This window comes from Uloborus diversus, chromosome 8, assembly GCF_026930045.1.
Source record: "Uloborus diversus isolate 005 chromosome 8, Udiv.v.3.1, whole genome shotgun sequence".
NCBI lineage: Eukaryota > Metazoa > Arthropoda > Arachnida > Araneae > Uloboridae > Uloborus > Uloborus diversus.
This window is the reverse complement of record NC_072738.1, coordinates 56,723,607-56,741,624: the sequence shown is the minus strand read 5'-3', so window position 1 is coordinate 56,741,624 and position 18,018 is coordinate 56,723,607. Positions and strand designations below refer to the sequence as shown.

At 31.9% G+C, this 18,018-nt stretch overlaps 1 protein-coding gene across 1 annotated transcript; it reads right to left on the bottom strand.

Moving 5' to 3' along the window:
* Positions 1 to 1,923: 1,923 nt before the first annotated feature.
* LOC129227460 (uncharacterized) lies at positions 1,924 to 15,963 on the bottom strand. The gene is made up of 3 exons (XM_054862021.1): positions 13,750 to 15,963; positions 6,707 to 6,887; positions 1,924 to 4,893 (listed from the first exon to the last, which is right to left on the bottom strand). Exons 1-3 carry the CDS (start codon positions 13,952 to 13,954, stop codon positions 2,271 to 2,273), a joined length of 3,009 nt encoding a protein of 1,002 aa, XP_054717996.1. The 5' UTR covers positions 13,955 to 15,963; the 3' UTR covers positions 1,924 to 2,270.
* Positions 15,964 to 18,018: the final 2,055 nt, after the last annotated feature.

The window sequence follows — 18,018 nt, the reverse complement described above, 5'->3', positions numbered from 1 at the left end:
CGGCAATGTAGAGCATTGATCTTTTTTTTTACGGACCTTTACTGATGAAGATTTTTGGAATTAATCATGATGCAGATTTTCAGAGGGAGGTTGATGTTTGGTGAAAACGCTGATATCACCATTCTAATAGAGATTTTTGGGAATGTTTTTCTTTCCAAAATGTGAAGTTTTTGTACTATTTTAATCATTTAAAGGAGAACTTTTTATAAAAAAAATTGTTGTGCTTTCTCTGATTTGAATGGTATTTTTACTCTGAACGTTTTGGTATTGTAAACAGGACCGTTGACGTTAGAAACAGTTGATTTCCTTCTGATGGGTAGTTTAAAGGTTTGATGATCTCACTCTAAAGGGACATTATTATAATCATGATTTGTTGTGACTGTTGACCGTATTTTGTGACTATCCCCTTTTCAATTTTAGGCGTATTTCTCGTTATTTATTCAGGAGGGACATCCGTCATCTGAGCTCCGTTCCTTTCTCCGGCAAGAAGTTATACAGTAATTTAGATAGCCGGCGTACCGCTGGACGCTATTTCACGGGAATCGGGATTATAAGAGAAATGTTTGACTTTATTTAAGAAGTGTTAGATTCACTCGAATTGCAATTTTTAAGAATTACCCGTACAAATTTCTTTACTATTCCTAAATGTTTTCTTGATTTATAGTATGTGTGATTCCCCAGCCTCGCCGACATTTCATATATCACCCCCCCCCGTTTCTTAGTTTTAATCATCCTTTTTGATATATTAAAGGGAGGAGAAAATTTGAAATGTCGGCGTAGTTGGGGACAAACCATTTTTGGTAAGCATTTGACATCTGCTTGTGTTGACCATTAACTTGAATGAATTAAAATATTCTACATCAGCGTGAGCGAAGCCGCGGTTAAAAGCTAGTGCATAATAAATAAACTCAACATTTTAAATGTTGAGTTCTTTGTTCTCAATGTTGATGAACTTACATATAGTTTCTTTTTTTTTTTTGATTGAAATAGTAATAAAATCAGAAAAAAAAAACAATTCCTGGAAATATAAAATATTTTAATCTCATTAATAAAATCTTTACTGAATAATATTTGTGTGTCAGATAAAATCATATTGCACTTGAATCAGCAAGTTTTGGTTACTTCTTAAATATACTCTTTTTTTTTTTAATAAAATATTTCTGACTTAAAGAAGTTTATTTTAGGCTACTTTGCTCTACAAAACATTCTAAAGTTAAAATTTTGAAGACTTGATTTTGGAGCTGCGTATCGATTGAATTAATTTATTTTGTTTTCCCAATACCTGGTTTGACATTTTTTTAAATCATTAAGTGCAGAAAAAATCACGCCCAAAACGTGACTTAAATTTGGTAAAATATCTGACAACAACGGTCGGTAGATAAGGAAGCGATAGTGTTTATGCTATGCTTTACGGATTAACTTTAAAACATAAAAAAAGAATCGTGAATGGAAAAGAATATGCATACTTAGCAAAAAGCAAGTTTTTTAAAAAAATTAAAATTACGCCAAAACAAACCAAATAATTCAAACTTATTTTTAAATGCCAAAAAAGAAATTATTGCAAGTTGGGGTATTTTGTTTCCTGCACGCAATAAATGTAAACCCCTCTGTGCAGTCAGTCATTCACATGAACCATCATACTGATCTACAAAGATAGAATAATTTTGCAATAAATGAATTTTCATACTTATTTACATCGTACTGACATATTTTGGTTAATCTAAACTCCTCGTGGTATTTTATCAGTGGTAATTTAGAATTGCAAGTTTTGAGACATAAATATGATTTTCTTTAGTACATTTAATGAAATCAAAATATTTTTACATTTTTAATACAAATAAACATGTGCAGTAGTTTCGAAGTTTTTAAAACAAAAAAAGTGTTTTACAAGTTTTATATTCTTGAGCAAAAAACTGATTTCTTACCATTAATTTGTTCTTAAAGTTTCATAGAGACTAAAATTTTTTAATGCTTTGTATGATTAGTGTTTAAGGGTGTAGGATTTTTTAAACATAAATTTGCCAATCAATTTAATTAAATAAATACAATTTCCATAAAAAATATCGGCATGGAATATTGGATTATACAGGAATTAATAAATGTATTTTAAGAGCTCGCCTGTATGTACAACGCCATTTGTAGACTTTTAATAGTTTTAAAACTCAGTTACATTTTATCAAAGTTACATTATATACATTTAGATTTAAGACACCTTTTTTACAAGAATTTACAAATATCAAAACTCTTTATAAATTGAGGATCATGTTTTGTCAACTGACAGGACTTTCCATCTGATAATCTTCCGTTGGTGACAACCTATGATTGCAGTCTTTTGGACTGTCATTCATTTCGTGAACGCAAGACCTATGATGGTGACGATGTCTTACTAAAGCCCACGCTATGAGCAACCCTGCTATAAGCAGAACTACTGCTGTCATAGATACGATGACAGATAAATATTCTAATCCTTTAGATAGGGTGTGACAGTTTGAAGGTAGCTCGTCGAATCCTGATGGACAATGGTCAACACCATCACACCAGAAATGTGGATCAATGCAAGCACCGATATCAGGACACTCAAACACACAGTCAACATTCCTGAGAGGGGTGCCAGCTAAACTTTTATAAAATGGTTTTGTTACTTCCATCCAATGAAAATGCAGTTTGATACCTTTCCAGTTGGAATCAGAGACGATTTCAATAAATATGAAATCTTTCTGATTAGTATCAAAATTTAGGGTGTCATTAAACCATGAGTGAGAGAAGACATGATATTCTTTGGTAGCAATAATATCAAATTTATCTTCTGATACTATGCAGACCCTGCTAGTGGGTTTTGATTGATAGTTGTCAACGTACACAAGCACCCAGACTCCATCTTTGCAGTTGTCTGGTGGAGAGTCTGTACCACGGAACTGCAAATATAAATATTTTTCAGTCACAGCTTTTATCTCCCAACGACATCTCAAAGGCCTTGATATATCTTCCCCACTCGTGAAGTTAGTCCTACCGGAAGGAACATGAAATTCTATTGTCCCTTCTGGACTGAAATCTGAACGCTTATCAAAGGCATGTGTATCACATAGTGTGGAGTTGAAAAATTCGAATTTTGCTTCGAAGTTAAAATCTTTAAAATCTTCTAACGGAGACATAAAATTCGCAGCAAAAATCAACTTTACATTGCTAACCAAGGAATCAAAAATGTATTTTGTGCTTTTATCTAGGGATGTTATGTTGCAAAGGCAACCAATAGTAGCAGAATGGCTGTCCCAGAATTCAACCCCCTTTATAAGTGCAATTCTTCCTGCATTATCTTCAGAAGGAATAAAGCAAAGATGTTTGTGAGTTACGCTGTCAAAATAAGTCTGACACTTAGTGTCTGATTTTGAAATAGACAATTTTACATTAAAAATAGTAATTCGCACTCTTTCTGAAGGTAGTCCCACAAAATGAAAGGCACAGGAGACATTTTGTCTGCCTCCACGTCCGTAAAAGAATACGTTTTTTGGATTGGAGATGAAACCTCCTTTTGCAGATCGACTATCAAACCTGCGATCGCATTCAGTTCTTCCAATCGCGATGCCATCTTGGCGAGTATCAACAAACTCATATCGAGCTGTAAAATGATTGTAGTTAAAAAAATCGACAGTGTTTATAGTGGAAGGAAAAGAATGTCGAATCACAAAAGTTGGTCCTGAAGAATAATAGCTTTCATCAGGAAAGAAACATGGTCTACCAGGAGAATAAAGTGGCGGATAATCCAGTGCATGAGCGCATATTTTTGGTAACAAAGATTCACCACAAAATTGCATGGGGTAGGCGTCAAAATCTTCATTCAAGTCTAGAATGGACCACTGTTCATCGCTATCGAACATTTCAAGAACGCTGGACTTGCAAGATTGTTTCTGTTCTTTCTCAATCAATGTTTCTTGTTGTTCTCTGGATAAATAAGAAACGAAATAAATCCAAATGCGATCATAACTTGATGCACCAATAAATTTATAGATACAGGAAGAATTTTCCGGCATTGTATATTTTGGGCTGGTAATTATACCCCAACGTCTATGTCTGTTGGCATCAATTACATATGCACATCTGCTTCGATCTTTTTGCATGGAACCAGCAATTTCAGGTTCAAATTTTACGATCACTTCAATTTCCAGTCTTGAACTACATAAAATGCTATATGGAGCACTATGTAGTTGTACTAAAAGTTCTGGTCCACTGGATATTATTTTTGGCATCGTACCATCACCACAGAATTGTGCTAAAAGAGGCATACTGGTAGTTGGCCCGTCGAATATTTTCATAGAGTCACTAAAGGGACCCGAGCAATCGGTTGATAAAGCAGATTTACTTCCAACAGTGGATGCTGTATTAGATGGAGATGACTCACTTCCACGAGGCAAAAATATTTTGTAGTCGTTTGCTTGTTCAAGAACAATTGAAGCAACATTTGCATGAGGCACCATCATTTGCTTGATGTGATAATTACAAGTGATATTTCGTGGATAAAAACCTGGGAAGTTTGGACTTCTAATTTTACAAGGACGATAGTTACAGTTTAAGAACATTCGATCGCAGAATGTTCCAGGAATCGGATTTCCGTACTGTGATGAAACAAACGTTGGGTTGTTTCGAGTCCTTGTTCTTACCATGAACCTAAAAGTTAAGAACAGGCTAAAAGTAGACGTGGACGGGATTGATGCACGGCTGGGAACAACAACCAGCAAGGTAACGTTGCTTGATTTGGAAAAGAAGGTTGCACTCCTTTCAGTCATCTTTCCGCAGAAGTTTCCGAAATTTGGATGCCTTAGAACGTCCTCCGATAAACTGCTAACGGGTGGTTCGTATATTTTCAGGAATCCTTTTCTACAAGCTGCATTAAGATCTCTGAAATCGAAAAAAAAAAAATCAATATAAGACTCAAAATTTATATTTAGATCCCCTCAAGGGTAAATTAGTTTTTCAGATCTGATACAATTAATTTTAAACTAATGCCAATGCCTTTTGTTAAGTTGATTCATGAAAACAGCAGACGAAATCTTCACGAGTAATGTAATAATAGATATGAGTTTAATAATTTGGGACTGTTAACCCATGGTGTTTGGTGTCATAATTACTTGACCCTGGTCGTCCCATTTTCAAAGCATATATTTTTAAGTTGTAGCAAAAAAATAAAAAATGGACAAGTCGTATCTCTGTTTTTAAATTAAATTTATTGTTTGCATGTGCTTCTTTGTAACGTATTTTATCCAAATGTTATTTTGCATGGTCATTTATGTATGGGAAATAATTTTTTAAATAATTCTGAAAAGTGACCTTGGAATAAAATAACAAAAAAAAGGCGTAAAACTTTTAAAAAACAATTTCTTAGTTTGAGTTCGGCTGAACTTTTTTGCTTAGTAAGGCAATGACTGGAAAGGAACGTAATCTAATTTTGTGAAAGCATGATAAAAACCTGTACTTGTACTACATTTGAAGTTATTGTTTTATTAGCTTTTTTCTTTCAAATACTGTTTTAAGTAAATTTGTTTTCCTTTTTTATTGATTTCAACATTGAACTTTCGGAATTATACGCACGACATCTTTTGATTTCAATATTAAAATTTCAGAATTCTACACACAACTTCTAGACATGGGTTTTCGTATTACTTCTAATGGTATACTAAATAAATTTTAAGAAGTTATATCTCACGAGCGATGGATTTAAAAATAAAATGATTTTACACATCCCGAAACATGTTTTAGTTCTTCCCTTTGATTGCTTCTTGTTGGATTTTTCATATTTTGAAATAGGGAGTTTTATATTATTATTATTAGTATTGTTATTATTATTATTATTATTATTATTATTATTATTATTATTATTATTATTATTATTATTGTTGTTGTTGTTGTTGTTGTTGTTATTGTTATGATTACATTATTATTTTTCTTATTATTTATTGTTATTAATATTGTTATTGTTATGATTACGTTATTTTTTTTTAAATTTATTATTATTAACAATATTGTTATAACTATCATTACGTATTTAATGTGTTTACTGACTTTGTTTTTATTTGAATTTTAATATTACCACTCAGCCACTTTCATTTGAACTAACGCAGAGTTTAAAGAAAGTATAACTACAGTATATACAACTAATAGTATTTATAACTTGCACTTCAAAGATTTCGAGAAACCAAACAATGTTTATTAAGACTTACAAAGCACTTAGATTATTTCCTTGGAGACAATATATAAGAGGTACTGAAATTCTATGCAATCAAGCAGAACACTTAAGATATTTTATTTTGTGTTTATGTAACATTCATTCTCAATCTTTGAATCCGAAGCGTATTTATAAAGACAATAACAATACAACACAAAATAAAAATGTGTATTTGGAAGCACAGTAAATTTTATGAACATAAAGGCTTGTACCTGTTATTGTTCATTAGTTTTTCATCTGCTAATTAAAATTGTCACTTAAACCGGTCGATTTTTGCAAAAGCTTTGATAGCATTAGTTCATTTGCTTAGCTGAATCTCATTATCTTTTAAATCTAAGAATAAACATTAGTTCTCCAACGTCGTCAATGCTTTTAATTGCGTACCGAGCAAATTGGAGTCATTAAGTCCATACGCTATATTATTAAACGATTTGAATTAATTCAGAATGAATGTAACATGCATTTATTTAATGGTTTTCTATAGATTACTTGGTAAATTCGAATCTTCCTATTTGAAACGAGAGGAATGAGAGCTCCACCAAATCTCCAAAATCGTTTCCCATGGCAACGAAATTGACTCTGCAGACAAAAGGCAGGTAACGCTGGAAAGGTCCAGTTACTCTGAGAGGATATTTAATGCCGGCTTTGCCCGAGTACGTTCTGTTGCAATCTGAAAGGGAAAAAAAAAATGTTAGCAAAATGGTGTAATTGACACATTTGAAAGCATTTAGGAACGTATTCCTTTATGATAAAATTTTCTGAATCATACATTAGATGCTGTCCGTAAATGATATCGCACTTTTATTCATCATATTTTACCTCCCACCCAGTTTGTCACAAAGAGTAAGACTTCATCTCAACCCTTCCCATCACCTACCTTTGTCACTTGTCAAGCTACATTACATAAGCATTATTGTTATGAAAAATGCGCGATGTCAAACCTTTTGCTATCCCCACTCACCCCTTTCTTGCATATTATCACAATTTCACTAAACCATTCTCCACCCTCCTAGCGTGATAGATTATATGTGGACGGCCCCTTAAATGAAAAGTTAAAGACTGAAGTTCTGCCTGCATAAAAATCTGGTATAGAATACGATTACTTTCATCCCGTAACTTTCTCTGCCCTCTTCATTAAAAAGAAAAGAAAAAGAAAAGAAAACGTGAATAATAATGCATTATGCAATATTTGATGCTGCTCTTATACCTTAACTAAAATCTGCACTAAAACTAAAGACATTATTTTTTTTTAATTATTTCTAAATCTGTATAATAGAGTCTCTTTGCTTTTATACAATGTTATTAAAGTTAAATATTTTTGCTCAGTTTTTTAGGTAATCAGCAGAACATGCATCTATTTATAAAACCATGATTGTTACAAAGGTCTGTCATAAAATTGTTACTGGTATGTTTTATGATTAGAGTAATTTTACGATTCGCACCATTGTGTATTTGTTTTAGCTCAACTTTACTGCTTTCATAAAAATAACAACTTTAACTCGATTAAAGAAGCATTTAATGTGCTCGAAAATTTTGCTGTGTAATTGTGTTAAAGATTTGCAACGAACAATAACGATAAGGTAAATAACTAATGAAAAAATACTACAGATACGATCTTAATTATAAGCATAGTATTATCATTGTTAAATAGGTGTTTTATATTTTATTACAGAGTGAATCAGATATATTCGTACACGTCTCTGTTATTTTTAAAACCGTATATTTGTCGCTTAAATGTTTTCAGACAGTAACCATGAAGTCGTAGAGTCCATGAAGTCATATGAGTATCAGTATGAACTCGATCTATGTCGTAACACAGTCTAATTCTGTGCAATGCTTTTACAGATATTTTGCGGAGATGCTCTGTAGCCAAGAGGGTGAATGCGAGTTCCACAGCTGCTCGCATTCCTTACATTGTGTGACATCAAAGGTCCAAGAAGAAATATGTTATCCACTATCAAACTAAAAAAAAAGGGAGATAAGTACACTTTCGAGCCAACCAATATGTTAAAATGCTTTTGTGTGTGTGTGTGTGCCCCCTAAAAGAGTTGCAACATGCAAATTAAGATCCACTGCGCTTATAGTCCAGTGACTGAAATAGGACCCTTACGTGAATGTCATGTGATAGTCAGACAAGGGTACTCGCCTCGTTGCGGTCACCAAAGGTTACTATAAAATTATATCGTAGCATAAGAGCAACAGTACGGTATCGTAGTGTTATTTCTGGGATTAGATGTCTTACTGTTGCTCTAAGGCGACGATATACAGGTTGCAGCAACTTACGAAAGTCAGTCAGCGGTGACGTAGCAAAATACGTTGTAGTAATAACTTCATGATGTCACAGATTAACTAATCACATATTGTTTCAGTGAGGTCACAGTGAAGTCACAAATGTTCTGCAGCGTATTACACTTAGACGTCACATTATTTCACTTCATGGCTGCGACCATTGTGACTCGCAGTGACGTATTTGTAGCTTCAACGTGACACATTTTTCCATCAGGAGACTTGTAGAACTTTTAAAAAATTATATTTTAAAATTTTAAATGCCGTATGACAACTGAATTTGACAGTAGTGCAGTTCGTACTAAATATAAAATTTTGCTCAAATTGTGCTCCTAAATACAAATTCAACTCAAATAAGATGCACATTGGAAATATAAGTTTGGATAAAACAAATCCCCCTTTTTGTGCATCGTAAAATTATAATAATAAAACATACCATTATAACTTTTTTATAACACTTTTGTCGTAATGAAGATTTTATGAGTGGATATAGATATATATATATATATATATATCTTAACCTAATAACCAATCCCTACCTAAAACTATATATATAGTTAAGGTAGTGATTTTTAGATTAAAGGACTATCCATAAATGTCACATTTCCTCCCTCCCCGCCCCCCTTTGCCCCAAAATATAGGCATTCTTGAAGATTTGAAATATATTAATTCATCTTCTAAAAATCTTGTTCCTATTTAGTTTAAGCTTATTCAAACAAATCGGGAGCCATTAATGACTGTTATAGTAAAAATGAAATGTAGTAACTAAAATGCACCTTGTAAATAAATTGCCACTCGCCTAAATTTTTAAATTTGCATCTTATAACAATGCGATTGTTATTTTGAAAAAAAAAGAATTGTTTCACATTTCTCTATGTCTATGTTTCAATGGAAATTTAGTTAGTAACTACTTTCAAATTAGAGCAGAGTGTCATGAAACCAGAATTTTAAATCTTTAGTGTTACGTGCCAACTCGTAACATTATGAACAGTTTCACAGCAATTTACATTTACAATATGTTAACTAACCTAAAGCCCTAAATCGTAGCTTTAGCAGAGACACGTCTGCCAGCTTGGTGCTAAACACTGCTCCATTCATATGTGTACTATGACGAAGTAGTGTGCTTTATTTCTTGATTGTGGTTTCTTGTTAACCCCGTGGTCATCCACAATCATATGGCACACAATTAGGAAGCAAAACAAGCTAGTTCATTATGTCAAAACATTGGAAAAGGGGGATTTCAGCCCCAAGATGGCCGACATTTCGCTACTTAAGCTGCGATCTAGGGCTTTAGATTAACCAGCATGCGATTGTAAAAAAGTGCGATTGTAATTTTTGCTGAAACATGTGTTGGATGAAATCCGTTTCGATTTAAGGTCATGTTTAAAAAATACATTTTTAAGTGTTCCAATTTAGGAGTATCAATTTAGTTTGAAGAAGTAAATTACAAATTATGGATATGTGGTGTAGCGCTTGCGTGTAGTACACTTTTTTTACACTTTTCAGACAAATAGTGAGTTGCAAGATCTGTCAGCGAAGGTTAGATTCTTTCCTTTTTTGCAACACTAAAACACATTTCCAAACTTCCCATGAATATAATGGTCAACTAGTGTACTCAGTTTCTATCAGTATTATTTCTGGCAAAAAAAATAAATAAATAAATAAAATAAATAAATAAATAATAAAAACCATTTTCTCGCTAGAAATCAGTAACCTGCATGAAATCAACCAGGAATATTTCTGAAATGCAGAAATATTTACAGTAAAAGCCAGTTATGCTTCTGGAATAAATCAGGAACTTTTCGAGAAAACTAAGATAATTTTATAGTAAAACGATAGCACCTCCGTGATTTGCCAGTAAACCTCATGAAACAATTACGGCGAACATAAGGCAGCACCGGTAGTAAATACCGAACAGCTTCTCTGTCTGATATTCTTGCGAAGTTAAAATAGCCCTTGTTTAGGGTTCAATCAATATGACAGAGTCCTAACTGAGTTGAATAAAGAATTTGAATATATTTTCACTCTGGTTGCTGATAATGTTTTTTTAACGACAGTGAGAAATCTGCATTCATGAAACGTATAGACATTTAGGATAGGTTTCCGTGAATATACTTGCTGTGGTCCTGTGCCAGCTAACTGGCAATTTGTGGTGAGCTGCTTCACTTTTCCAACTGTACCGTAATTTGTTGTAAACTCCGACTTCCACAGTACTCACATGCAATAAGGATCCGTTTATATGGGCAGCCATTCACAACACAACACATTCACACAAAGAAAGGACAGGAGAGATAAAGTACATCCATAGCCGAGCCGGGATTCAAACCTGGGACCCATCAGTAGTCAGATTTATCTGACCATTAGAAAAGACTGCCAGTGAATATAGTTGCATTTTACAGACAACTGATGGAAACCTGTAAAGTCCCGCAGCGTTGACTTGAAATAATCTGTAATGTTTTCAACTTTTTTCCCATGCCAAGTCTTTGCATATCTCTTGGCTTAGTGTGACAATTTATTGTTCCTCCTTGGTTATTGTGCGTTCAATTGTGTCATTGCTGCTAATGCAAAATATTTTTCGACAAGAAAGCGATATATATTGTTCTAACTTTATGGAAAACCGAAGGCGGAACGCAGTATCCAATGGCAATTAACCAAAACCATGTTTCCTAAGGCAATTGAAACGAAACCCTAAGCTATATCTGCCACATGTCTGCTCTAAGGTCTTAGCCCCTGATAATCAACAGTTTAAAGTAAAATATATTAATGTTTTCATAGGCTTTGCTTACTGAAAAAATTCCGTAACGTCACTGATAATATTCAGGTAGCGTTCCAGGACTTCGCGAGGGTACACCGATTTCCTGTTAAAAACAAGTAATTTTACAAAACCATTTCCTGAATCGCTACAAGTTCCGGGACTACAGAATTCACTGTGCTGAAAAACATTTTAGCAACCAGTGTAAAAATATACGCAGCTTCCTTATTTAGTATTTCGCTCTCGCCTTAGTTAAGGCCTTTCACGATTGATTAAACCCCAAACAAGAGTAGTTTCTGAAATGAGCTTCGAAGGAATCGAGAACAAATAAACTGATCCAAATAAGCTCACAGTTTTAAATTCGCTTCGGTCATATTTACAAAAGGAGCGTTTCTTGAAAACAGGTAAGCTCCTAGCTATCACTGAATACTCCTAAGTTATTTCACAACCATGACTGCCTTAAATGGGAAGGCTTTAGAATTCTTCAGAAAGATTTCTTATTAATTTCATGAAGGTTACTGTCCTTTAGAGATAAAAGTTCCTGTCTTTTACTTGATACGTTACTGACCAAAATTAAGTTTATTAGCTGCCCATTATTTTCTAAGAACATTCAGATTTTTTTTTTTTTTTTTTTTTTTGTAATACATGAGGACACGCATCATGTTTCGAGCAAATTTTATCGAAACTATTTATGTGTTTCTGTAAGTAGAAATGCAGAGAATATTATTATAAAAAGAACTGAAATATGTTCTGAAAATTCGGCAAAAGAACTCTGCACGGATTTCAATAAAGTAAATATATAATAGCATCATATTGCTTAAAACTCACCATTAATCTATTTATGATTCACTGCGTATTGAAATTGGAAATCGTTGAGAGTATGCTTGTTAAGTCAATTTTAAAAAGCATTCAACTGGGATAAGTAGGTAATTAATATTTCATAATTAAACTTCACTGGGCTGGAAAATGACGTCATGCATCGTAGTTATATTGGTGACGGTGTTAGACTCATTGTTCGCTTTATCAAGTATTACTCTCCTTTAGACGAATAAGACAAATATGAGAAGATTTTTAAGCAAAATATTTGAATGCGATATAGGTAACTTTGCTCCAGCGTTGTCATATTCTTCTGCTTTAGTATTAGGAAGTCTCTTAACAGTTAGTTATAATGTGATTCCTTATTCATAAATACATGGTAATTTAATTATTATCTGTGCAGAATAGATCCACCAATCTGGATAAAGAACTCGTATGTCAGGGTGTTCCGTTTTAACCTGCAATATTTTTATTTTCGCAACCGTTAGTCCTAGATCTATACTTCCAGTTGTGAAAATGTTCACAATCAGATGCAGAGTTAGGATATTGAAAGCTTGAAGCAAAAATAAAAATAAGTCAAAAAATACAAAATTTAACTTTTTATACTGGCCCTAGGTCACCTAACTAATATTTAGGGAAATAATCTCCATTGAAAACCATTACTGACACAAAAAAACTTGACATTTGTGCGACTAAAACTCAAGGATATATTCCAGTTCAAAGTTTAAAGGGACCATACAGAAGATGACATTGGAACTTATCGCCCTTTCAGAAAAATTACAGGTCGACAAAGTAAGAAAAACAAGGTATTTGAATTTTTAATTGCTATTCAAAAATAAATGCAAATGATATGCTTTGATACGCAAAAACACACCGCAAAACCTCGAACAGTTTGAAAAACCACAATCTAAACACACATATAATTTCAAACACTTGTTAAAGGTGCTATATATTATTGACCCCCAAAAGGTGATATTGACGGGGAGTGAAATGTGGTGTATGTCACAAAACGCTGCGTTTCATATCTCGGTCAATATATATTAGTCGAACTGTATTCAAACTTTTTGTGCTTGAATTATTTGTTAATGGAGATTATCTCCTTAAACTTGGAGCACGTATAAAAAGTTAAAATTTGTATTTTTTGACTTATTTTTATTTTTACTTCAAATTTTTAATATCTTAACTTTGCATCTGATTTTGAACGTTTTTGCATTTGTAAGTATGCATCTAGGTCTAACGGTTAAGAAAATAAAGGTCTTACAGGTTAAAACGGAACACCCTGTATAATCAAAAGATTTCTCTTGCATGAAGTGTCAGTAATAATTTCATTCTATACATTGGAAAAAGAAAACGACCAGAAAATTATGAGTTTCCCCATTGGTTACGGATGTTCCATCGCTGTGTTGGCGCACCTTTTTTTTTAATTTAAACCATTTTCCTCCCTCCAAAAATATTGATTCAGAACGGTTAATATTCTCCCGATTTTCTTTACTAATAATAAAGCTGAAAGTTTGTATCTCTGTCAGGTTGTCCGGCGTCCGATGTCTGAATCTCTGTGATGCGCATAACACCAAGACCTCATTAATTTAAAAGTATGTTTGCATAAATGAGTTAATTTTAGAAGTCAAATCGCCGTACAAGATGAAAATTTAACTTTTCAAAGCTATTTACCACTTACTTGTACATCCTGGAGGCTCATCTGATCCATCTGGGCAGTGACTGATTCCATCACAGAACTTGTTTAGTCCAATGCAGCCCAAGCCATGGCAACTCCACTCTCCAGTGCCACATCTGCGGCCGGCATCCCGGCTTAGCCGGCCCGCATGAAATAGTCCGATGAAAACGATGACAATTAAATTAATGATACTCGAATACCCGACCATCCATCCAAATGTAGTTAATGAATAGGCAAATTGAGCTTCAGTGATGTGAAACCAGTTGTGTTATTTCAATGTCAATATAAGTGGTGATATATTTGGCGTAGTAGACTATTCGAAATAAATCGTTATGTGGTGAATCTTTAGTTAAGAACGAACAATCTTTTGACTTACGTTTCTAACTTTTGTAGGTCTTGACTCCTTTTTGTACTTGCATGCTGATTAGATGTGCTAGCTTAACATCTGGAGCTTAAGCAAAGTTTTTTTTTTTTTATTGAAGGCAACGTCTTAAATGAAAGATACTCAACTTCAAATATCATCTGCTTGACTTTTCAAATATGTAATACAAGCAGGTGTTAAATAACTTAAGTTCAGTTCACATTGTAGCTATTTCTTATTTGATGCAGTAGCTCTTTTTGAGCTACTTTTTAAAACTTTAAAACTGTTCTTTTGAGGTGATGAATTTTGTTTCATAGTTGCTTGGTTTGTAAAGGTTTTGATGGCATTTCTCCCTCCCAAACTGACGTATAAATAAAAAAGAAATTTCAGAAATTCAAGTTTTAAGAGAGGAAGTTACAATAATTTTTTATTCCAACGGAAAAATCTCCCTATTACTTCTGTTTAATTTTCATAGAATCCTTTTATCCCGTATAAACTTTCTCCTTTCGCTTCTAAATCAAGAATCACTTTTCAGATTAGCGTTTCAAAAAAAAAAAAGCTGTATTCTTTATTAGTTTTATCTAAATTATATTTTGGATTTATCTTTTTTTTTTTTTTTTTTTGGAGATTCAAAGAATGATCATAGCTGTTTATGTTTCTATATGTTACATTTTGAAGTAAAGCCTTCTATTTTTAAATGCACTTTTCACCCGAATATTTCAAAGTTTGAACGATACGTTGCGTTATTTTACATGGAAAAACATAACTGACATTTTTTCCTTTATTTTCCTTTATTATTTTTTTTTACAGAACGTAATTGTATTTTGATAATCATTATTAAAGGATGGGGAAAGGGGGGGGGGGGGGTAATTTTCAATATGTGTTTCAATTATTTAAAGAATACTGTTTGTTCTATATGTTTTTTTTTTTTTTTTTCAGTCCGCTAAGTAGTTGAACATTTTGGACTTAAAAACAAAAAAACAAATTCTGAGCTCTTCATTAAAGGTTTTTCATCTCGCAAACTTTATTTAAAACCGAAACAGGCATGTTTGAAGTAAATATGTTAAATATATATATTTTATTTATTCAGATGCAATAATTTTGCATAATATAATGCAATAAATTATTTATTAATTTTCGTAGTTTTTTGTTTAAAAAGGTTTCCGACAAAGTTTTTAGTAATTAAATGTGAACCAATAAACACACAACAATGTGATTAGGTCCGGGGAAAAAAACTATTAAAAGTTTTTTTTTTTTTATTCTACACTCATAACACACTTGCCGCAAATTGTATTACGCTACGTTAATTACCGGTAGCTAACTCATACTTATTTTTATTTTCGATCTTACTCTTAAATTGATAGCTAATTCAATTTATTTTTTAGAAATTATGTCTAATTGCAATAAAATGCATTTATATGTTCACTTTCAATTATAAGTAAACATTTTTATCTCTTGGTTCTTTTTTCCAATGATTTAAATGACTTTCAAATTTGTTTTCTAACTCTTACAAGCAACGCATAATTGTCTTAGAGATACAGAAGTTGATTTTAAAAGTGTGCGAAAAATCTTCTGTAAAGAGTTTCAATGTACTGAATACAAATGAGTTGATTTTAATACATAAATAAATATTCACAAAATAAAACTAAACAGTTCGATACATTTCCTCTGATTTTAAAAATATGTTTTTTTATTCAAAGTAAACAATTCTCCACTATTCAGTATTTAGCAAAATATATATTGTAATTTATTCTATTAATATTATTTAATGTAAGATATAATTACCTATTTAATCCTTGTTTGAGTTTCTACCTAGTCATTTGATTAGAATGACTTTACCTTTGAATTTAATTACATTTTCAACTCTAGTCAAAGCTTTAGCACTAATTATGAATAATATGGTGGAAAACACATGGTAACTGGAATTTTGGCAATGTGCTTCATTAAATGCAAGCAAGTTGTTTACGCTGCATTAATATTATTTATCTCTTAGCAGACTGCAAACCTTGACTTGTGTAATAGCTCTAAATGGACTAAGGAATATTAGTCAAGAGTATAGATTGGCAACACTTGGTAGACGTCTGAAGATGTTTATCAGTAGTCTAGACACTTACTGCCATGCAATTCCGATTTGAATAGGAAATCGGTTAATATTTTTTAAAATTTTAGTAGCAAATATTGTTTTGAAATCGGAGAAATTTGATTGGCATAGTTCTAGATAACTTTTATTACTGAATTGTTATCTTTTGACATTTTTTTTTCAACTTGAACGTTTTGCAGACAACTTATTCTGAAGATAATGAAACTTTATTGCTAAGTAATTGTTTGATATTTCTGTTACTTCTGTTCTCCTTAGCACATTTACCCCAAATTGTGTTTACATTAATATAATTTACCTCTATATTTTACCGTTATCGAAAAAAAAAAAAAAAGAAAGAAAAACACTTGCTTATAAACTTTGTTTCAACAGATTTATCACCAATTTAATTTTATCAATAAAACATGTATGTACAGTTTACTTTTGCAAATATGTATAACATTTAAAGTAACTTTAATTCAAAGTGGATTTTTTTAAGCATCTTAAATTTTTATTTTTTAAATAATTATGATTAATGTAGAAACTAATGTTATTTTTGTATAAATGCTTTATCATAGAGTTTAAGTAAATGATAATTTTATCGGGAAGAGCTCTTCGGAAGTATTTAGTTCAAATTTAATTAATATCACGAATATTTTGATGCTATTTATATCTGCATATTCAACCGTTGGAGGAATTTCAAATTTTTCACGGAGAGGAAAAAAAGGATCTAAGTTGCCATTTTCTTAAAAAGTAGGTATGATTTTCTTTAATAAATAAAAACTCTGAATAGTTTATCTGACCAACAATGGCTTAATAAACCAACAGTTTTGTAATATAATTTGGTTTTATATAAACAATCGTATATCCTGTAGATTATTCTATATCCTTTAATTTAGGTATGTGTCATAAATGAGGCTTTAAGCTAGTTACGAATGTTCAGATTTCAAATTCAAGCCATCACTTTTATGCATGCTATTTATTAATTCCCGGTTTATAAAACATTGCATTCAACAACTGCTTTTCATTTTTTCACATAAAGTCTCTCTAAATCCAACCTAAAGTTATAACTGAATTATTAACTATGGATCATTCAGCTGACATTCAAAAAAATTGTTTGTCATGATGTTCACAGAAGCATATTTTTTTTTCCTACACCACAAACGAATACTCTTCAAATATTGTAATAAAAACGAAACTGATATTTTTTCCGACTAAAGCCACTAGTTTTATCCTATTTAATGCTTCATTCTGTTGAGTATTCTGCAAAGAAAAATGAAAACAATTGTTATTACTTTTATCGTAATATTTTGGGTACTGCAAAAATAAAAATAAATATAGAGAATTATAATTTACATGGGAGTTAAAGATTTTAAAACATATTTTACATTTTAGTTACATAAAATTCGAAAGAAACTTTTGGTTATATGGTTTAAAAAAATGAAATTTCTGTGAAAAAAAACCTTTATCGTTATATAACAACAGATTGCATCTTAAAATCTTTATTAATAGGAAATCTTTGCACGAGTGCATGCTTTAGGCTCAAAACACTTCTTACAGTTAATCATCTACTACCATTTTTGTCTTGGTTCAAATGCTTTGTAAGAGCTTTCTGTTTCTGAAACTTTGATTAAATCAAATGTTTCCGTGAAAGAAATTATTTCAACATTGCTTGTAATATTTAAAATAAAATGTGCACCTTTTTTTAATACAGTATCCAATTTCTGGTTTTGTCTTACGACTGTTTTCCTTGTCAATAATCCCCTTTTAAAGAAACAGCTTAACTTCCAGTAGTTATTTTTAATTTTTAAATCATTCTTAAATCGAGTTGACC

What these genes read in the sequence shown, in the direction of transcription:
- LOC129227460 (XM_054862021.1), bottom strand. Translation starts at nt 13,954, where the DNA reads ATGGTCGGGTATTCGAGTATCATTAATTTAATTGTCATCGTTTTCATC. An exon ending in TGAGCCTCCAGGATGTACAA is followed by an intron (nt 6,888 to 13,749) that starts GTAAGTGGTAAA and finishes TTTCCCTTTCAG; the next exon opens with ATTGCAACAGAACGTACTCG. An exon ending in GGAAGATTCGAATTTACCAA is followed by an intron (nt 4,894 to 6,706) that starts GTAATCTATAGA and finishes TTTCGATTTCAG; the next exon opens with AGATCTTAATGCAGCTTGTA.